The following is a 22,004-nucleotide window of genomic DNA, read 5'->3' on the forward strand; positions in this document are numbered from 1 at the left end:
ACTACAATGGACAAATCAGCAACCTAAAGAATAAATAAGGAAACAATGGTCTTAAATGAGGAGCTATAGCAAACAGGTCTATCAGACATCAAATCTTTTTTTTTTTTTTTTTTGAAGATTTATTTATTTATTTATACAAGCACTGGGCACAGTCAGAAGCGCGGGAGGGCGAGAGAATTCACCAGAGCCAGAGCGGGGAGCAGAGCAGGCAGAAGGACCGAAGCACACTGCTGAGGGGAGCAGCGGGCGGCAGGAGAGGTCCGCGTGCCATGCGGGACCCTCCTCTGGTGGCCGGGGAGCAGCCGGGGATCGAACCGGCACTGCAGAGGCTGCGGGCAGATTCGCAACCCAGCGCTCAACCGCTGCGCCACCAGGGAGGCCTCAGACATCAAATCTTTAAAGAACTAATGCCCATCTTGCTCACATTGTTTTTAAAACTACAAGGAGAGGGAATGCTCCCTGGTGCACTGGGAGCCACTGGCCAGGACCCCTGACACCTACTGGCCAGAGGCAGAGCAGGATGCAGCAGCCACTCATCCTGACCCCGCTCTGAAACTGGCCCTGCTTTGGGGTCTCCAGCAGTGTGAGCAGGGCTGGAAGGATAGGGAAGAGTAGGGCAGGGTGGCCCAGGGACTCCCAGAGCTAATTGTCTGTCAGGCCCAAATGTCTCCCAGACTCCAATGGCCAGAGTAGTGCTGATGGCAGAAGGTGGGCTAAGTGGGCACTGAGTCTGGAGAACCGCTCACCAAGCGCTGCAGTCATCCTGAGTCCACACAGCTCACTGCCTCACAGAAATATCCTCTCCTGTGGCCTATGTGATTCTGAGCTCTATTACCTAGACGTGTGAGCTGGGGAGACATGTCTTCTGGCACCCTGACATGACCGTTTAAGGAGACCTGTTCTCCCACTATCCATAGTAGTTGATCTTTTTTTTTGTTGTTTTTTAAGATTTATTTATTTAGGGCCTCCCCGGTGGCGCAGCAGTTGAATGCTAGGTTGCGAAGCTGCCCGCAGCCTCTGCAGCGCCGGTTCAATCCCTGGCCGCGGCGAGAGTCCCATATGGCGTGCAGACCTCTCCTGCCACGCCTGCTGCTCCCCTCAGCAGTGTATTTCGTCTGTCTGCTCTGCTCCCTGCTCTGGCTCTGGTGAAATCTCTTGCCCTCCCACGCTTCTGACTGTACCCAGTGCTTGTATAAATAAATAAATCTTTAAAAAAAAAGATTTATTTATACAAGAACTGGGGTACAGGCCAGATGCGCAGGAGGGTGAGAGGATTCACCAGAGCCAGAGTGGGGAACAGAACAGGCAGACTGACAAAATACACTGCTGAGGGGAGCAGCGGGTGAGACTGGAGAGGTCTGCGGCGCCATGTGGGATTCTCCCCAGCCACCCGGGATCGAACCCGCACTGCAGAGGCTGCAGACAGCTTCAGAGTGCGGGGCTCAACCGCCTGCAACACCAGGGGAGGCCCCCATAGTAGTGGATCTTAATTGAAAGGTTGCTGTATGCCAGGCATGGCTCTGAGTACTTTCTTCTTTCTTTTTTTTCAGAAGTGGGGTACAGCCAGAGTCGCGGGGGTTGAGAAGATTCACCAGAGAGAGCCAGGAGCAGAACAGGCAGATGTACGGAAACATAACTGCTGAGGGGAGCAGCAGGCGAGACAGGAGAGGTCTGCTGTGCCATGTGGGTTGCTCCCCAGCCGGCTGGGGATCAAACTCGTGCCGCAAGGGCCGCGGACAGCCTCACAGCACTGAGCTCAGCCCCCTGCACCACCAGGGAAGCCCTCTGAGTACTTTCTATACACTATTTTATTGAATCCGAGCCCCAATCCCAGGAGGCAGGTTCTTTATCCCCTTTACATAGAGACAGACAAAAAGGCTAAGTCCAGAAGTGGGCCAGGGTGAGGCCGGAATGGAAGCCCTTAGCTTCCTCAGTCGACCCTAGGTTGACTCCACCACCCCGGGGCAGAGTCCCAAAGACAATGAACCCACCCTCACCTCCAGGTATGCTTGACTGGGGCTCCAGGAGGAAGAGAAGTTTTATACCTCATGGGTAACTGACTGCAAGAAAGCAAGCACAGAAGAGCCAAAACTTTACTCTTGGAAGGTTCGTCACAAGTCAACCGGATGTTTTCCAGCCTCTTCAAAGGCAATAACTGGAGGCCAGACAATAGGAAGAACTTCCCGGTCACTGGAAGGGATCGTGCTAACCTCTCTCTTGGTCAGTTTTTGGGTGAGGTGTTGCCCCTGTGGAAGCCAACAGTTTGAGTTAGTGAGAGAGGGTTTGACACAATCCCCTACAGAGATTTCCATTTCCAGAAACTGTGGGGGTGAAGGGAAGCCCTAAGGCACAATCCTGGGGTAACCAAGGGAACAAACACGGAAAACCCAGGGACGTCAGTCCTTATCTGGAGCTCATTAATAGGGAACATTAGTCAGCTGTGAAGGCCAAGATGGGGTGATAGGCATGCGGGTGGGCAGGGGTGGGGTGCACGGCAGGAGGTAGAGGCATTGGCTAAAGTCCTCCTACCCCATGTGTCCAACCCAGGATGAAAGGAGCCTATAAATGTTCATGGCTGAAAGAGAGAGAGAGAGAGAGAGTCTACTAGCTTCCTCCTGCTAAGACCCCTGGGCGAGTCCGCAGAGGGCTCCACAGCATGTGGGAACTCCGGTCAATAGCCTTTTCCAGGGCTGTGTTTGCAGAGTTCCTGGCCACACTTATCTTTGTCTTCTTTGGCCTTGGCTCAGCCCTCAACTGGCAACAAAGCCTGCCCTCTGTGCTGCAGATTGCCATGGCCTTTGGCCTGGCTATCGGGACCTTGGTGCAGGCTCTGGGTCACATCAGTGGGGCCCACATCAACCCCGCGGTGACTGTGGCCTGCTTGGTGGGCTGCCACGTCTCCTTTCTCCGAGCTGCCTTCTACGTGGCTGCCCAGCTGCTGGGGGCTGTGGCAGGAGCTGCGCTGCTCCATGAAGTCACACCCTCAGACGTCCGAGGGGACCTGGCCATCAATGCAGTGAGTAGCCAGACCCAGTCCTTTCCAGGGGAAGGGAGTGCTTTCAAAGGATGAGATGAGAGGGGTGGGGTCTGGGTGAGAGTGCGGAGGGAGACCAGCAGGGAGGAAGGGAGGGAGAGAAGGAGAGGAAGAGAGATGCTGGAGCAGGAACACAGCCCCGGAGAGTCTGGTGGGGGAGCAATCATGTCAAAGTGCAGGCAGGATTTCCACAGGGCTTCTAGTACCTTCTGCCTTGAGCTTCACCGAGGGAAAAACAGCATCAAGGTTTCTGGTAACTTGATGCCTGCATTATAGTGAGGACTGGACTGGAGCTCGGCAGAGGACAGGGTCCCACAGCAGACCTGCTTTCTGAGTTGCGAGGAACCCCAGGAATCCAAGGATCTTTTAGGAGAAAGAAGGACCCTACGTCTCTTCGGTATCTACTGCGAGTATCACGGGGTGCTCCTCACAGCAGTCCTGCGATGTAGGGATGGCACATCCGTTTCTTAAAGATATGGGAGCTGGGACTCAGAGAGGGGATCCAAGTCAGACAGTTTTTCCACCCAGGTTTGACTGTAAAACCTGTCACCTTTCTACCTGACTAACACCTCCCTGAGCTTTGTCTTGCAAACAAGGAAACTGAGACTCAGAGAGAGAGATGATGGGCCAAACGTTCTTCAGTTTGTCAATAACAGGGAACACAGCAGAACCCAGGGGAAAGCAGAGGGGGCAGGGTCTCGCCAGACCCTGGAGAGGCCCCCAGGGCGGGTAAGCTAGCTGCTGGTGATGGTGATGTGGCATGATGGCTAACTGGTACTGGGGTGATGTCACAGCCCCTCCCCCTGCACATCTCATCTTTCCAGGGGCTATGCAAGGTCTGAGATTTGAGGGTGTGAATGGGGAGAGATGATCTGTGTCTCCTCCCACAACTCCCCCTCCACCCCCACCCCAGGCCCCAGGTCAGGACAGCAAGTACCTCCTGTGTCCATCCCTGGGCCTGCTCTATCCCTGCTCCGCTGAGGAAGAGCTCAGCTGAGTCTGAAGAGTCTTCTGGTCTCCATGGCCACATCCATCCTCTGCACAGGGGCCTTCCTCATGGGAGGGGCAGAGATGCCCAACTGGGGAACTTCTCTCTTCTTCAAAATGGAAAATGTGATGAAGCCAGGGGTGCAGGACTGAGAAAAAGCAAGATTAATCTTGGTCGGGGACAGGCTGAGGAGTGTGGCCATTTCCATTGAGAATGAAGTTTGCGGCAAGGAGAGGTTCAGTTAGACTGGAAGAGGAACTTCCTGACATGCCAAGAAAGTCTCAGAATGTGTGGCCGGGGAAACCTCCCCTAGTAGCAGGGTAGAGGGAGTTCTGAGAGGCTGTGGGGACACTCAGTCCTTCTGTCCCATCATTTCACAGTTGACTGAAGTCCTCAGAAGGGGAGGAAAGTTTCCCCCAAGTAATTGCTCAGCATTCACCATCTTGAGGAACTGGGAGAAGCCGCCTGGCTGGAATGGGACAGCAGGGGACTGACTTGTCCTGGGGCTAGACAGAGTTACAGGACCCTCAGAGCCGACCGAGGTGTCCTCCAAGGTCCCTGGAAAGCACAGCCTGCCCACCAGGTGCTTACCACTGACGTACACCTGCTCTGTGCCAGGCCAGAGAGCACCTTGGGACAGCACTATAAGGTGAATTCCGTGATCCCTCTACCCAGAGTGGTAAATTGAGGCCCACAATTCAATTCCCCCACAGAACCAGGAAATGTCAGCACCTGGAAATAAACCCAGAGCTCTACTGTGTCACAGGCCCCACGGCTGTACCGTAGCCATTTACCAACAGGAGTGGAGCTGGGCTTCTGCCCTTGTCATTTCCAGGCCCCACACAGTTCTCTGGAATCTTTTGATACAGAAGGACAAACTGAGTCCCAAGAAAACAGGATCCATGGCAAGTCAGAAGCGCTAAGGCGTTTGCCTTTGAAACTCTTTTCCCTGCTTTCTACTGGAGACTCTGACACTGGTCAACAGGCTGGACTACAGTTAGACCCCAGAGAGACAAAAGGGTGCCAACCCAACGACTAGGACCTGGGAGCGGGGGCTGAGGGCACAGAAGAGTGTGGGAGCTGAGAGCTATCACGGCTTCGCCCGGTGCAGTGCCCAGCCCCAGAGGGCAGGGTGTAGGGTACAGTATGACAAAACCCAGAGAGAAATCCAGTGCTGGGTGCGGCCCAGTTGTGAAATCACCCCTTTGCTGGGGCCTAAATTCTCTTGTTACCCAAGGCAGGGTCTGCTGGGAACGTGGGCACTCCACATGCGAATGGAGGCATTTCACAGGGCTCCAGTACCCACTCCCAACCCCCACAGGATATTCAGGGAGCAACTCCACAGGGCAAAGTCAAGGTCTGACTCACAGTGGGGAACAGGTAAGGTCAAAGGGAACAGGCAAAGGTTAGAGGAAAGCCCCATGTTCCTAGATCCTGTCCCTGGGAGACCTTGGGCCACAGGAAGAGAGAGCACAGGAACCTCATTGCGCCAGTGCCTTATGGCCCAGGTAGAGAGGAAGGTCTTCCTGTTACCTGGTCTAAAGCTTCCTGCTGCGATCAAACTTCTTCTCTTTATATTCTTCAGGAAACAGGCACCCCCGAAGCTCAGCATCTTCTTCCTCTCCTATTGCAGGCTCACCCCCCCAGGTCCCAAATCAAACGGACATTTTCCCTACCTTGACCTGGGGACCATGGGCAGTCCTAGGTCCACCCCCTACCATTGGACCCAGCCCAGAAAAAAGCTATCAGTAGTTTGGACTAAGGCAATGGGTGAGCCCAGGGCTCCAGACCTGGAGGTCTCTCTGGAGCTCTGATGACAGAGGGCCAGGGAGCATGCTCAGTGGTCCCCTACTCACCCCTCTGTCCCCAGCTGAGCAACAACACGACAGCTGGCCAGGCCGTGACCGTGGAGCTCTTCCTGACCCTGCAGCTGGTGCTCTGCATCTTTGCCTCCACCGACGAGCGGCGTGGAGACAACCTGGGCACCCCTGCCCTCTCCATCGGTTTCTCTGTGGCTCTGGGCCACCTCCTCGGGGTAGGTCATGGTCACTGGTTCCAGCCTCTCGAGAGAGACAGACACACAGAACTTCTAAAGAAACACATACACGGACCACTCTAGAGAGAGATATACCCCCAAAAGTGACAGATGCAAAGACTCCCAACACACAGACACATGGGCGCACCCCAGAGGGTTTGATGCCCACATACCCCAGAGGGACAGTCTCAAATGACTACAGCAGTCTATAAATACAACGTGGACTTAATTGTCCAGCATGTGGATTCCCTTTAAGCTGAGGTCAGGCCCTGGAAAGGGGGAGCAGGATGCCCCGGCCTGTCCTCACCTCCTGGCCCTTCCCTCCCGCCTCCTGTTGTAGATCCACTACACTGGCTGCTCCATGAATCCCGCCCGATCCCTGGGTCCTGCCGTCGTCACGGGAAAGTTTGATGACCACTGGGTAATGGCCGAAACCCCCCTGCCTTTCTGTCTCCTAAAAACCCACGTCAGCAAGGACTGGACGAGAGCGGGGTGGGTGCTCAGCAGCCATGTCCCCAGCGCCCCCCACCTCCTCCTCCACGTGGGGAGCCCTAGCTTCCACCCTTCAGGTCTGATGCTAAGGACTCAGCTTCCACCTCTGTAAGTGGGGATCCCAATTCTCCCCTTACTGGCTTTTTGGAAGGGTTGTGAGGTTCCGGCATAAGCCAGTGCCTCGGAGCAGCAGAGAAATGGTTCTATTTACCGGGCAACAGCAACTGTGTCAGTCAGGACTCGCCTAGTGCTTGGCTTGCGTTAGGCTTTATCCGAAGGGTTGCCCATAGCAACGCATCTGGTTTCCACGACAACCCTAGGAGGGAGGTATTATTCTAACGAAGGGAAACTGAGGCTCGGAGGGGGAGGAACTCGCTCATCACGGCCTTCGCCTCGACACGAACAAGTTCTCCCGACCGCGCGCGGGGCTGTCCCGACTCATTGCCCGAGCGCGCCTCTGCTCGCGTGGACGACCCTGGAGGCCGCTGTCCAGCAGCAGGTGGGGCGCGGGGCGCGTCCGGCGCGCGCCCCCCTCCGGCCCGCGAGCCCCCTCTCTGCTCGCCCCCAGGTCTTCTGGATCGGACCCCTGGTCGGCGCCATCCTGGGCTCCCTCCTCTACAACTACGTGCTGTTCCCGCCCGCCAAGAGCCTGTCGGAGCGCCTGGCGGTGCTGAAGGGCCTGGAGCCCGACGTCGACTGGGAGGAGCGCGAGGCGCGGCGGCGCCAGTCGGTGGAGCTGCACTCGCCGCAGAGCCTGCCCCGGGCCAGCAAGGCCTGAGCGCGCCGGCCTCGAGGGCCCCGGCACCGAGGCTCGCTCGGGGGAACTCGGGGGCACCGCCTGCGGCCGCGGCCCCCCGCCACCCGCGAGCGCCCGCCCCGCCCCTGGCCCCGCTTCTCCCCAGGTCCGAGCTCGCCGCCCCCGGAGCGGCCGCCACGTCCAGGACAAGCCCGGGTGCGGCCAGCGCTGCGCGCCAGGCGGAAGCCACAGCGGGAGGGGCGGCGAGCCTGGCAGCTGCCCTCCGCGGAGCGGGCCGGAGGCGGCCAACTGGGGACCCTTCTGGGTTTTCTGGGGACTGGGGACTCGGGTGGAGCTGGGGAGGGGGGGCGCCCCGCAGAGGAAGGCTCGAGAACTGGATGGGGTGGGAGGGAGGTATACGGACCCCTCCCTTGGGGGGCTCTGGGCATCAGGTTTTGCAAGGGTGCGCTGCGAGCGTGCTCACCCCCCAGTGCCCCTCTGTCCCCAAGCGCTGGGTCGTGAGCCAGTGTGTGCGCACAGGTGTGCCAGTGCCAGTGTGTGCACCTGCTGGCGACCGTCCACACCCCGCCCCCCACGCTGCAGTACATCCACATCCTTTGCCTTGGATGAGACCTTGTTGCCAGGCACCCCCGGAGCCTCAAGGAGAAGGGAAGGGCTGCCTGGAGGCCACTGTGACAGGGCTGGAGGGCAGGCCCTGGTACCCAAACATGCCCCTCCCCGCCTGGAAATTCCCCCAAGCTGCAGAGCTGGGCCCCAAGACTTGCCAGAACCCATTCCAAGAGGCAGAGAGGTGTTAACCAGAAAGGGGCTCCCTCCGAAGTGGCCTCTGAGATGAAAAGGAGGGTTGGGTGACCAAGGGCCTCCTTCAGCCCTAAGGGAAAACCTCTCTAAAGGCGGAAGCAGACATAAGTGTGTGCACACCTGTGTGTGTGCCCATGCCACACGTGTGTGCACACTACCTCCCATCTCCAGGGGGCTCCAGACCCAGAGATTAGCCTCCCACTGTGGCAGAGAAAACAAAAGCCCTTTGTAGGCCCCTGGCCTTTGTCTCGGGAGAGGGGGAGATTTGCAACTAGACACTTCTTGAAAGGAGACACTCAGTTTCGCAAGTGAGCCCTCTCACCCGGCACACACCTCTGGCTGGCAGGGCAAGGCACTTAGGCACGCAGCCACAGGCACCAGGCAACACCCTGCCGTCACCCAGCCCACCTGCTGGGCCCCCTCCCCAGGCAGCAGTTCTTCCTCCCAGGATCTGTTCCCTCCTCCCCCTTTCTCCCCCCAGTCTCAGCGCTCCCTCCCTTCGGCTATGGGGGACAGCCAGCCACTCACTCGCAGGAGCAGAGAAGACTCGTCCACGCCGAGGCAGGTCTGTGTGTGGAGTCCAGGCCTCTAAATTTCCAGGCCAGTGTAATGGTTCTCAAATGAGATTAAATGGGATTAAGTGAGATGATGCACGTAAAGATGCTGTGTGAACTGTAATTCCTCATGCCATTATCACGCATTATTAGGATCATTTCATTATTCCTCTTCCCGGGGGGTGAATGTAGAAGGGGCCTGACCCCCAGCCTCCTTTACCTCCATTAGTGGGTGGTCAAAGAAGAGGAGGGCGAAGGAGATGCGTTAGGGGTTGGCCCCATGCCCCTCCAGGCTCTTAACCTCTCCCACCCTCAGTGTGCCCTGGCTATTCCCTCCCTTCCGTCCTCTCACCCTCTCCCTAGTTATCCCATATCTCCCCCAAAACAATGTCAGGCCCCCACGACTTCCAGCCCAGATTGCCCAGATTTGAGTCATGCAGGACAGAGGTCAAAGCGGCATCCAAAGTGATAGGATGGAGGGGCACTAACACCTGTGGAGCCTCTCATGTGTGTCCCTGCCTCCGTGCTTGACATGCTTTAGTTTATCTAATTCTCCTAGAACACCAGGCAGGTTAGGGCAGACAAAGGCGCCAGCCACGCAGGGTCTTACTGTTTGCAAAGTACTCCCTTGTCATCTCCTGTGATGATCTCCCAACCCTGTGAGACAGGCAGGTAAATGCTGTTCTTCTCTTGTTATAGATTTAGAAATTGAGGTGAAGAGGCTGGTCTAAAGTCAGGCAGCTCTGTATAGTGGAGCCAAAACGTAAACTCTCTCAGGCCTTCTTAATTGAAATCCCACGGTCCTCACTCAAAGGTCAGAAGAGAGCAGGTCTATGCTGAGGCCAGTCCTGGGCCTGAGCGCCCCAGTGGGAGCTTGAGCACACAGCTGGCCTGTCCAGCTGAACCCACTGCCTTGTGGCACAGGGCCCAGGAGAGGGCTGTGAGCGTGGGGTGAAAATGACCAAGAACATGGGGTTGGTTTCTGCCCTTGAAGAGCACCCAGCCTATAAGAGGGTGGCGTTCAGATACACCCCAACCAAATGGAGGCAGGTGGAGGGACCTCCGGGTTCTCAAGCTGGGGACAGAGAAAGCTCTGAGCTGGAGGGAAACTGTCTGACCCCCGGGGCCCAGCACATCTACTCCCATACTCCTACTTTGTGCCAGATGACTTTGCACCTGCAAGTTGCTTTGATGTTCTTTTATGTCTTTATGCTGTGTTTCTGTATCTGTGCAAATATCCCAGAGAGACTACTTTGGGGGCAGGGCTTCCTCTGGTTTGGGGATAGAATTCTCCTTTCTAGCGGCCCCAGCACAGTGCTCTGCATGTAGTAAGCTCTTAATAAATGCTCATTTGCCAGTAAGTGGTGTGTCTTCCACAATTCAGAGAATAGTCACTGCAGTCCAAGCTGCCAGAAGACAGTCTGGGTCTCCAGCATGTCACGAGAACCCCAGAGCTGCCATCAGGAATGGTTTGCAGAGGGGATTTCAACACTGACTAGGAAGCTCAACTGGGAGGCCTGTGGTGGCATATTCCCACTGCCAACCTGGCCAAAAAGAGCATCCTAGCTCGTGGTGCAGGTGGCATTGTGGAGAAGGCCTGAGTCACCTCAGAGAGCGCACAGAACAGCCCTCAGGGGCGCCTCTTGCTGGCTGTCGCACCCTGCTGGGAAGTCAGGGTGGGGGGACCTCCAGGGTCTTAGACAACAAAATACCTCAACATTCAACATATCCAAAAGGATTTCCTGTTCTTCCCCCCAAATCTACCCCTCCCACGGTCCTCCTCATCTCAGCTGATAGCAACTCCATCTTTGACTCCTGATTCTCACCCATGTGAGCTCCACTGGCCAGAATCCAGTCACTCACCTTCAGCCCCCACTCAGCTCCAAGCCACCATCATCTCTCCCTGGGTTCCTGTGACAGATGCCTGATGGTCTCCCTGCTCCCACTTCTACCCCTGCTGTCTCCTGGTCTTTTCTCAAGCCAGCAGCAGAGGGGGTTATTAAAAACCCGCAGTCCACCCCAGACCTCCCCTCAGCAATTCCACTTTCTCTCAGGTGAAGTCTGTAGTCCTTTCAAAGTCTGTCCCTCTTCACCACCTCTGTCTGCACCTCCTTATTTTTCCCTTGTTCGCTGTGCTCCAACAACAAGCAATGTTGGCTGTTCTGCTGCCTGGAATGTTTTCCCCCTAGATATAAGCATGGTTCTTTTCTTTTTTTTTTTTTTAAGATTTATTTATTTTTATACAAGAACTGGGGTAAAAAAAAAAAAAGAACCGGGGTACAGGCTAGATGCGTGGGAGGGTGAGAAGATTCACCAGAGACAGAGTGGGGAACAGAACAGGCAGACTGACGAAATACACTGCTGAGGGGAGCAGTGGGCGAGACAGGAGAGGTCTGCTTCGCCATGTGGGATTCTCGCCGGTGGCAGGGATAGAACCCGTACTGCAGAGGCTGTGGACAGCTTCACAGTGTGGCGCTCAACCGCCTGAGCCACCTGGGAGGCCCCCACTTGAAGTGGAGAGGGAAAGAACCATGCATATATAGATGGTTCTTTCCCTCTCCACTTCAAGTCTGGCTCAGATGTCTCAACAAGACCTACACTGACACTCTATTTAAAATTTCAAAGAACCTCCACTCCTACCCCAACATGTCCAGATCCCCTTAACATATTCTATTTTACATGACTGGATCAAGATGTGGTATATATATATATATATATATATATATATATATACACACACACACACACACACATATATATACAATGGAATATTACTCAGCAATCAAAAAGGATAAATGTATGCCATTTGCAGCAACATGGATGGAGCCGGGATTATGCTCAATGAAATAAGCCAGAAAGAAAAAAACATCAGGTGGTTTCACTTATAGGAGGAACCAAGTAAGGGCTCAGGAAGAAAAAATAACTATAATAAAGTAAAAATCAAAATCAACAGGCAACCATAGACCAGAGACATTCTGTAGGGGAGGAGAAGGAGAGGGATCAGGACAGGGGTGGGAAGAGCACAAAGGACTGTGGTGATGGAGCACGGGTGAATTGGTGGTGGGAATTTCACGGGGAAATCATACAATGTACAAAAATGAAGGATGATGTAATAAATATATATCTATAAAATAAAATCTCAAAAAAATTCTATTTTTCCATAGCTCTTACCACATTCTATTGTACTGTGTAATTTATATACATCTGTTGTTTGTTGTCCATCTCCTTTCACTGGAACATTAATTCCATAAGGCAGAGATGTTTCCTGCTAGCTCATGGCTGTATCACCAGTGCCTAGAACAGTGCCCGGTACATAGCAACTGCTCAATAAATCTTTTGGAATGAATGAATAAATAACTCATCCCCAATACTGGGGATAGCCTCTGGGGTATCACCTGCTGCCAATTACCCTACTATTTCTACCCCCAACACTTCATTGCTCCCGGAAAAACAGGGGTTCCCATATCAGGGGAGAAGAGAATGCCTCAAGGAGTCCAATTCCCCCTGCCACAAATGGGGAGACTCATCTTCCAACCCAGAAAGTTACCAGGGAAGCATTCCTTGGAGTCTGGCAGAGCAGTGCCCAAGTGCTGAGGCCAAAGATAATTCCAGGAATTGGGCCTCCCCGGTGGTGCAGCCATTGAGCGCTGGGTTGCGAAGCTGCCCGCGGCCTCTGCAGCGCTGGTTCGATCCCCGGCTGCTCGCCGGCCACCGGAGGAGGGTCCCACATGGCGCGCAGACCTCTCCTGCCGCCCGCTGCTCCCCTCAGCAGTGTACTTCGGTCCTTCTACCTGCTCTGCTCCCCGCTCTGGCTCTGGTGAATTCTCTCACCCTCCCGCGCTTCTGACTGTACCCAGTGCTTGTATAAACAAAACAGACAAACAAACAAACAAACAAATAAATAAATAAATAAACATGCCTCTACAAAAAAAAAAAAAAAAGATAATTCCAGGAATGGCCCCAAACACCAGCCTCAGAAATGTAATCCGCTGCCTCCTCTGAGAAACTTAGATCAGCTAAGTTTCAGCTCCACCAAGCCCACTCCTGCTGCCTGTGGATCCCAACTGAGGTCACAGTGTGATCCTGCGCAAGGTGGTAACCTCCGGGTCTGGGTTTCCTTAGCTGAGAATTTAGTCACACAGTGGAGACCAAAGCCCTTTGCTAACTGGCAAGAGTCGGGCTCAGACCTTGGGGGCCCAGTCTCCTGTGAGCACTGCCAAATCCCTCCACGACCATGGAGTTGGAGATGTGGGAATTCATGAAGACGGTGCCTGGAAGAGAAGGTGGAAAGGTGCAGGTGCGGGCAAGTTCTACAGCGAGGGGCCTGGCCCTCAAAGGCCTTTGGCATCCTTAAGATCATTGCTCCAGTCTGGGCCAGGCCGGCCAGAACCCTGAGCCCAGGCCCAGGGGACAGTCCTGTACCTAGCTGCTGCCTCCACGATGCTCTCTGGTAGCAGAAAGGGCAGACAGACCTCGTGCCTTAAGAGGAGAGCTGCAGGGTGGGGGGGTGGGGGGGGGTGAGTGGCTCCAGCAGGAAACCGGAGCAGGAACAATAGCGGGGTTTTCTTTGGTCCCTGTTTTCTTTGGCCTCTTAGCTGCCACCGAGTTCAGAGCCAGGCCCTTGGCTTCCCTCCGGGGCCCTCCCCTTAGCCCCTGCCTGTAGACTCACAGAAGAGACACCTGTTCTCTCCCGCTGCTGCACCCTCCAGCTGAGCCCCACAGAGCCCTCAGGGGACTTTTTAAATCAGTCCTAACAGGAAGAAACTTTACTAAAACTTACTCCATGCCAGGCACCGTGTTAAGTACTTCCCAAGGACACGTCTTGCTGGTGGGTGGGGGGTTGTCCCTAGTGTAGATCCACTCCTGGGATCATTGGGACCGGTCAGCCCTTCCTCCAAGCCCTGAAGGGTCCTCCAGCCTCATTCCCGACGTGCCTAACCTGGGGGTGGGGAGGGGCAGGTGGAGAGAGGCTGGGAGCTCAGAGGGAAGGAGCCAGGACAGGAGGAAACAGGTTGGGAACTGGAGAAAATATTGCCCAGTCCTAGGGTGGGGAGACTAGACCGGACAAGACCACATGTAAGAGAGGGAGATAAAGACAGACAACAACGAAAAGTCGCAGAAATTTAAAAAGATGGGAATCCTGAAACAGATACTGAAAGACGAACAGAGGATGAGACAGAGAGACTAAGGCCCAGACTGGGGGGCAGGGAGGTAACAACAGGGAAATTGAAAAAAAGAGATGGATGGAGAGAAAGAGCCTCGGAGACTGATTGATTCTGAAATGAGAGAGACAAAGAAACACAGAGAAGGAAGTGAGGGGGAGAGAGAGAGAGAGAGAGAGAGAGAGAGAGACCAAAAGACAGGGTATGGAGAAAGAGACTAAGGGGAAGAAAGAGCGGCAGCAAGATTGCCAGAGGGGTGGGGGCTCCCTGGTGGTGCAGGGGTTACAGTCTCGGTGCTATTAAGCTACTTCCAGCCACTGCAGCCTGAGTTCCATCCCCTGCCAGCGAGCTGACCCCTGGGCGCCGCAGACCTCTCCGGTCTCCCCTGCTGCTCCCCTCAGCAGTGTACTTCGGTCAGTCTGCCTGTTCTGCTCCCCACTCTGTCTCTGGTGAATCCTCTCACCCCCCCACCTCTGGCCTGCACCCCAGCTCTTGTATGCATAAGTAAATGAAAAATAAATCTTAAAAAAAAAAATGTTTTTTCAACCTCCCCGGCAGGGGGAGTGGGGTAACAGAGTAGGAGAAAGACTCGTGCTCCAGGGGAGGTCAACACTGGACTTAGGATGTCGGTGCTGCGCCTGCACCCTCAGTGCACCCCACTCTGACCCCCTCCTACTCCCCGGCCCAAGGCCTTTTTCTTGACCCCAAACAGAACCCAACCCGCTCTTGCCCTCCCCTCCTGTCCTATGGACAAGATAAATTCCTGGCTCCCACCCATTTTGGGGACTCACTGGGATCCCCCAAGAGAAGCGCGCTGCCCGGCCCGGCTGCTGGGCGTGGGGGGACTGCCAAGCGCGGGGCAGGCTGGCACGATGCCCACTTTTCCAACCCCAGAGGCCCGCCTGGCCGGACCGGGAGAGGCCAGACGGCGCGTACCGCCCCGCACGGCCCAGCCCGGCCGTCCGCCCCCGCAGCGGCCGCGGGGAGCCGAGCGGCGCAGCCTCCCGGGGCGCAGAGCCCTGCAGGCCTGACTGGGGACAGGTCAGGATGCCCGGGTCGCAGGAGGAAAAGGACGCGCTGGACCCAGGCCCCAAGAGGAAAAAAGGAAGAGACTTCTGACGGAACCCAGGCCCGGCAGGGGCCCCCGCCCCGAGGTCGGCAGGACGGGCGTCGGGGCCCGGCGGGGCTCGCGGGAGCCGGGCGCGGGAGCCTCCGGCGCGCACCATGCGCGGGCCCCCGGCGCCCGGGCCGGTCTACACCGCGGCCCGGGTCACGTGTCCCGCGCGCGCCGGCGGCCCTCCCGGCGGGGGGGCGGGCGCGGCGCGGGGGCGCCCCCGGCCCGGGGCGGCTGGGCGCTCCCGGCGGCCGCCGAGGTCCCTCCCGCGCGCCGCGCTGGCCCCCGGGCGCGGGAGCCGCCCCCTGCCCCCCCGCCGCCGGCCCGCTCCGGGGCGCCCGCCCTCTATATAGCGCGCCCCCGCCGGGCCCGCGCCAGGCCGCCAGCCGCGCAGTGGGCGCCGACGCGCGCGCAGCCCCCGGGAGGCCGACCCCGCGCGCCCCCGCCGCCCCGACGGGCGCCCCCCGCCGCGGCCGCCGCCGGGCCCCGGGCGCCAGCATGAAGAAGGAGGTGTGCTCCGTGGCCTTCCTCAAGGCCGTGTTCGCCGAGTTCCTGGCCACCCTCATCTTCGTCTTCTTCGGCCTCGGCTCGGCCCTCAAGTGGCCCTCGGCGCTGCCCACCATCCTGCAGATCTCGCTGGCCTTTGGGCTGGCCATCGGCACCCTGGCCCAGGCGCTGGGGCCCGTGAGCGGCGGCCACATCAACCCCGCCATCACGCTGGCCCTCCTTGTGGGCAACCAGATCTCCCTGCTCCGCGCCGCCTTCTACGTGGCGGCCCAGCTGGTGGGCGCCATCGCGGGCGCGGGCATCCTGTACGGGCTGGCTCCGCTCAATGCCCGGGGCAATCTGGCTGTCAACGCGGTGAGTGCCCAGTGGGGGGGGTGGGAGGGGGCAGGGCCCCTGGGGTGTCCTGGGGACCAGGTCCCCATACCCCAAGAATGGGTGCCACAGAGTGGGCCTGTGCACACCTTTGCCAGGAAGAGGATCCTCCTGTGATCGGAAAGCCAACTCCAGCAGGGTGCCGCCCTCCGCCTGCTCCCCGGTCCATATGGGACCGCTCCCGGCCTCCTGCTGCCGTCCTGCCTTCTGTCCTGGCTTCTGTCCTGGCACCTACTGCCTCCCCGCACGACCCGCCCGGGGTGCTGTCTCTTACCTGAGACATCTCTCTCGTCTCCATTCTCACCTCTGCGTTCTGCCTTCCTCTCCGACCCTCACCCCGTTCTCGGCTCCCAGGGGGAGAGGTTTCACGGAACCACCACAAAGAGATGAGTGATGATCTGGCTGGGCAGACCCGGTCCCCCTAGATCTTATTTTCGTAGCCATTACATGGATGTGGTCATAACCCCACTGCAGGTGTCAAGGGGGTTGCATTTAGAACCCACACATGTGCACCCCCTAACTCAGGGCCAGTGCAGGGCCTCTGTTAAATATTTTGTTCTTGCTCCTGGCCCCTGCCCCTTCCCCCCACCCCAGCCCCAGAATCGGCCCCATCTCTCATGAAAACTGGGTTCATTAATCAAACACAGAGGAGGATTTTCTCGGCCATTGTCAAGCCGTGAGTCAGCCCCACTGGAGAGACGGGTTTGAGGTTGGCTCTGGCAGCAGGTCAGGCACGGGCGGGAGGCGGGCTGGGGGTACAGCAGGCAAACTGGGCAGCTGCCCATCGGAGGGAGGGTAAATTCCAGTTTGTGGGGGTTGGGGACCAGGTAGAGCTGTTGACAGGACTGTGTCCAGGAAAAGCTCTCCTCACATGGATCCTCCCACCACAGGTCTGGGCCCCAAGCTTTGTGCACACCGTGTTTGGTCTCATTGGAAAATGACCTCCCTGGTGTGACGTGCACAGGGCTTAGCTCCCAGGTGCTCAGGTTCTCAGTGTCCTTGGAGGCCAAAACCCACATCCCCCAAGGCCCTGGATATAGAGCCAGAAGAAGGCAGGGGTCCTAACCCAGCCTCTGCTTGCAGCTCAATAACAACACGACGCCGGGGCAGGCTGTGGTGGTGGAGCTGATTCTGACCTTCCAGCTGGCCCTCTGCATCTTCTCCTCCACCGACTCCCGCCGCACGGGGCCTGTGGGCTCCCCTGCTCTGTCCATTGGCCTGTCCGTCACACTGGGCCACCTTGTGGGGGTGAGTGGCGTGCCATTCAGCTGGGGTGGCGGGGAGAGCCTCAGGGCAAATAATGGGAACCCCAAAGGAGAACCTCTCCAGACCAACAAACCCCACAGTTAAGGTCTAGAGTGGGACTGTTAGATTCTGGCCCAGACTTGAGCACCCCAAACCTTATTTATTTTGTGTGGAACTGGGTTACAGGCCAGACGTGTGGGGTGGGGGTGGGCGTGAGAGGATTCGCCAGAGACAGGGTGGGGAGCAGAACAGGCGGATCTACTGAAATCCACTGCTGAGGGGAGCAGCGGGCGAGACAGGAGAGGTCTGCTGCCCCATGTGGGTCAGCTCCCTGGCTGGGGATTGAACTCAGGGAGAAGCGGTGATAGCACTGAGATGTAACCCCTGGGCCACCAGGGAGGCCAGAGCCCTCCAAACATTTGATAGTTCGAGGAAAGCCAGGAGTAAGTGGGCACTGAGGTAGAGCAGGAAATCGAGTCCAAGCTCAGGACAGAGGAAGAGGACCGGTGCCTGGGGACCCGCCGAGAGAGGGGGTCTCGGCCTAGGAATTCAAGGTCAGGAGACTTGAATTGCGACCTGGCTGAGTCCCTGGACTGATATGTGACCCAGGGAGAATCCGGGCTGCTCTGGGAGAGGACAAGTGTGTTGCCTTCCTCACCACCTTCCTCTCTGTCCAGATCTACTTCACCGGCTGCTCCATGAACCCAGCCCGCTCCTTCGGGCCTGCCGTGGTCATGAAGCGGTTCAGCCCCGCACACTGGGTGAGTCTGTGCCTCCCTGGCCCCCCGGCAGTGAGGGTCCGGAAACCCAGGCCAGCCCATCGAAGCCAGTAGCTAAATGGTCTTTCTGGATGCTGGGGCCCAGAATCTTGGGGGTGGGCTCAGGGGGCAGTGGTGGGGAAGTAGGGATGGGATGCAGGCGAGCAAGGGCAAAGGTAGGGTTGGAGGGACTGAGCCCCCAGGAACAGGGTCGCTGGTTGGGACGGGGCGGCTGTGTGTGTCTCTCCTTCTAGGGAAGGGGAGCTGTGCCCCTGTGTTGGTCTCTGAGGGTCAGAGATCTGTCCTCTCTGATGTTTTACTTACAACAGTGGAAGCAGCTCCCTTCCCGTGGTCTGTCCCTCTGGACAAGCTGTGACCTCCGTTGAGAGTTCACGGCCTCTCCCCATGGTGCCCCCATCCCTGCGTGGGAGGGAGAGGCGTTCTCTAAGGCTCTGTCTGTTTTCTGGAAGTTCATTTGTCTTTCTTTGGGGTGCACTTGGAGGAAATCTGTTCCTCTGGAGATCTGTCTGTCTGTTGCCTTTGAGGCTCGGGGTGTCTGAGATTCATGCCCTTGTCACTGGGGACTGGGGTGTCAGCCTATCCGTTCGCAGGGTGAGAGGAAGTCTTTCCCTCTGGAGACTTGGAAGTTACATGTCTGCTCCTTTGAGGGCTCGTGGGCCTGTCCTCTGGGGCTGGGGAGGTCTTTCTCTGAGGCCTGTGGCACTGCCCCCTGACCCGCTGCCCTGTCTCCACCAGGTCTTCTGGGTGGGGCCCATCGTGGGAGCTGCCCTGGCGGCCATCCTCTACTTCTACCTGCTCTTCCCCAACTCTCTGAGCATGAGTGAGCGCGTGGCTGTTGTCAAGGGCACGTACGAGCCCGAGGAGGACTGGGAGGAGCACCGGGAGGAGCGGAAGAAGACCATGGAGCTGACAGCCCACTGACCGGAGTCAGACATGGGCCAGCCCCTCAGCCGCCGAACCACAGGGGGGACGAGAAAAATAGCAGAGCAACGCTTCCTCCCCCCTCAGCTGGGTCCTCTGGGCTGGGGAGACGGTGCTGGCTCCCCAGGCTGCAGTTAGGGATGGGAGCCAGGGGCTGGGGGCTGGGGGGAGGGGTCTCTCTGGGACAGGACAGGCTGCCGAGTGAGGTGAGACCTCAGGGACTGTGACCACCGTGCCATATCTGCAGGCTGCCCCAGGGCCAGGCCGGAAAGGGATGTCCTGCAGTGTGCTCCCCCCACCCTCCCCACCTCCTCAAGAGGCAGATGGACCCCTGTCCCTCGGACAGCAGAGGCTAGCCCTCCCCCAAGCTCCTTAGGAGGGACACAGCCCGGGTGATTGAAAACCACCTTATTTATTTCTGGTTTCTGGGGTAGGACTGCTGGTGTTTGGGGTGGGGGCTTCCCAATAAATCACTGACATTCACGTTCTGCATCTGTCTCCAGAAGCTTCTCCTTGGGACCCTCTGGTTCATCGCCTCTCTCTCCTCTTCACCATCCCACACCCTCCCCCATGGTCCCCTAGGCTCTCTGTAGAAAGACAGGGAAGCTGAGGCCAGGGGAGGCCGAGAGTCAGAGATGTGGGCGGGGAGAGATGGAGGAGAGGAGTACAGAAACAGCTGGAAGTCAAGAGGGGGCAGTGGGAGCAGAGAAGGAGGGGCTGTCCCCTTCCCTTTGTCATCCACCTGCTCGCCCCTCCCACTTTAGCTATGTCAAGTCCCAGCCACAAGAGGAGGGCCTGGCACCAGTGCCAGGGTGTGCCATGCAGGGTGGAGGAGAAATGAACCAGCAGCCCCTTGAGATGCCAAGAGGGTGACCAGCCAGGTCTGTCATCAGGGAGGAGGCACAGTCCCGGACACCCTTGTGTTCCAAAATGGTGCCAAGTTGGGAGCTTGCTCCGTGGGAGCAGACACCCCCCCACACACACACCCCCACTGAAGCCACACTGGATGAAGAGCCGGACTCTTCCCTGGATCCCGTCTGCTGCCGCTGCCCACGGCACCCTCACGTCTCCTCCCCGGGCCCGTAGCTCTGCCCTTTCCTGCTCTTTCCCGCTCTTACTGATACTTTTTAGGGGTCCTCCTTAAATTCACGGAGCCCCCATCTCTTGAACTATAAAGTGAGGCTTAAAAATGGCTCCCTCGCAAGGTTGCTGCGGATCGCAGGAGAGAGGGGAGGAGGCAGCTGTGAGGGTGCGCTGGGGGCGGCGGGGGGAAGTCTGCCTCTCAGGACACCCCTGGGCGCGGGAAGGCGTCTGAGTCGGTCGGAGCCGAAGACCCCAATCCACATCTTGCTGCACAAGGTTGGGTAACGCTTTGAGTTCCAATCCCCGCCTCTGAAGAGGGGGGCCGCGCGCATCCCCCTCGGGGCGTGTGGCCAGGGTGACGGGACTCTGTGTGCCAGGACAACCCAGCAAACTACAGGGAAAAGCCAGCACAGACACCCCCAGGACACCAGCACACCCCAGTTCTGGGCGTCTGTGCTCCTGAGTGTGGAATCTGAGCTTCTGCTTCTCCCGGCATTGGCCTCTCCTCAGCTTTACCTCAAAGAGGGGCCCAGGGATGGGCTAGAGGGCTTGGGAGACGCCACAGACCTGGCCGGCGAGGTCAGTCCCCGAGGCTAGGGGTGAGGGGGGCAGTGCCCCAGCCCTCCTCTAAGCTTGAGCGTCTGTGAGCGGGGGCTGCCGCCGCCCCGGCACGGCCCGCGTCGGGCTAAGCGAACACCTCGGCGGCTGCGAGGCCGCAGGGTCGCGGCAAAGGAGCCGGGCCCGCCGCCCGCTGGGCCGTCCGTGCCGGCTCCGGCCAGCAGGGGGCGCCCTCGTCCACCTAATCCGAGGCTGCTGCCGCCCCCCCCACCTCTTCCCCAAGCCCCGGGTCTGGACTGCGGCCGGCGGGGAGGGGGTGAAGGGGCAAAGGGCAGCCTTTCGGGTCTGGGTCTCCTGCACCCCGAGTCCACGCCGACCGCAGTCCCCGAGGGCGCGCAGCGGAGAGCGGGGCCCGGCTCGGCCTCCGTGCACAGCCATGGCGGGAGGTTGCGCTCCCCTCCCGCCGGCGGCCCGGCCCCCGTCTCTGCCAGGTGAACCGGGGGCGGAGGAGACGCTCGGGGCGGGGGCAGCGGCCGCCGGGGGCCGGGGTCCCCTCGGGCTTTGAGCGGGGTCGCGGCGGCCCGCGGTCCGGCAGGGGGCGCTGTGCCCGGCGTCTGGCCGGCGGCCGCGGGGCCCGGGTCGGGGCCGACGCGTGGAGCGCGCCCTCGCCAGCCCCGCGCCTCCGCGCTGACCTTCAGGTGTACCCGGGGCCGCGGCTGCTGGCACGGACTGCCCCCCCAAGTGTGCGCGGAGCGCACCCCCGCCCCGCTCTCTCCCAGGACGGCTCTGGCCCCCACCCGGGAGCCGGGCTCCGCGCCCCTGCGGACACGAGGCCGAGCGCACACGCGCGCAGTCACCCCCCACCCCCCCTCCGCCCCCCACGCACCCCCCGACCCCCCGACCCCCACCGAGGACGAAACCCAGAAGAGCCTCCGTGCTCCTTAGGAGGCTTCCTTCTTCCCCTGCCCGCTGCCAGGGCTGCCAGTTCGCGCCAGGCAGGAAGGTGGACAAGGCCACATGGCGCAGGGGTGGAGCAGGACTGGGGGTCCAGGCCAGAACGGACGGGGCCGGCGGTCCAGAGGGACAGCGGGGAGGGCCTGCGCCCGCGCACCCTTGCGGAGCTCAGCTTCCTCCGCCAGGTGTGGGTGAGGCCCCACACGACCGCATCTGGGCATCAACGTGATGTGAGGGAAGCTGCCTGGACCCTCCCTTTGTCAAGTTTTACCCTCCTTCCGCTCCTCTCCCGGTTCCTTCCTCTCTCCGCCTCCCTCTGGCTCCCCGACCCTCCTGGCCCAGACACAGACCGTCATACAAGCTCACAGACGCACACCCCTCCACGCAGGGGTGCCCGCCCCGCCGTCTGGGGAGCGCAGAGACTCCTGGGAGGGTGAGAGCGTCGCCAGACAAGGGCACGGTCCCAGGGCCCCTTAGGGTCCATCCCAGCCTCCCCCACAGAACAGCCGAGCAGCCAGCAGGCTCCACTTGCCAGGAGTTGGAGGGCCAGGCTGAGGGTTCCGCTCCTGCCTTGGGGAAGGGCTCTTGTGACCCTCTGGTCAAGACTGAAAAGAGGGCCCCACAGACGCTGGCGAGGGCAGGCCAGAA

General features: G+C 58.8%; 2 protein-coding genes and 1 long non-coding RNA gene across 3 annotated transcripts; 2 read left to right on the forward strand and 1 right to left on the reverse strand.

The window, feature by feature from the left end:
• Positions 1-2,081: 2,081 nt before the first annotated feature.
• Positions 2,082-6,902, reverse strand: LOC119248406 (uncharacterized). The gene is made up of 3 exons (XR_005125921.2): positions 6,761-6,902; positions 5,879-6,084; positions 2,082-2,246 (listed from the first exon to the last, which is right to left on the reverse strand). It is a non-coding gene; the product is annotated as an uncharacterized LOC119248406 (long non-coding RNA).
• AQP2 (aquaporin 2) lies at positions 2,587-7,328 on the forward strand. The gene is made up of 4 exons (XM_037515365.1): positions 2,587-3,016; positions 5,893-6,057; positions 6,398-6,478; positions 7,118-7,328. The coding sequence occupies exons 1-4, from the start codon at positions 2,657-2,659 to the stop codon at positions 7,325-7,327; spliced, it is 816 nt and encodes a 271-aa protein (XP_037371262.1). The 5' UTR covers positions 2,587-2,656; the 3' UTR covers position 7,328.
• Positions 7,329-15,379: 8,051 nt separating this feature from the next.
• On the forward strand, positions 15,380-19,699 carry AQP5 (aquaporin 5). Its single transcript, XM_037514699.2, has 4 exons — positions 15,380-15,798; positions 16,900-17,064; positions 17,739-17,822; positions 18,576-19,699. The coding sequence occupies exons 1-4, from the start codon at positions 15,436-15,438 to the stop codon at positions 18,759-18,761; spliced, it is 798 nt and encodes a 265-aa protein (XP_037370596.1). The 5' UTR covers positions 15,380-15,435; the 3' UTR covers positions 18,762-19,699.
• The last annotated feature ends 2,305 nt before the right edge of the window (positions 19,700-22,004 follow it).

The sequence above is a fragment of the Talpa occidentalis genome, unplaced genomic scaffold, assembly GCF_014898055.3.
Source record: "Talpa occidentalis isolate TD23 unplaced genomic scaffold, MPIMG_talOcc4v2.1 talOcc4.16, whole genome shotgun sequence".
Taxonomy (NCBI): domain Eukaryota; kingdom Metazoa; phylum Chordata; class Mammalia; order Eulipotyphla; family Talpidae; genus Talpa; species Talpa occidentalis.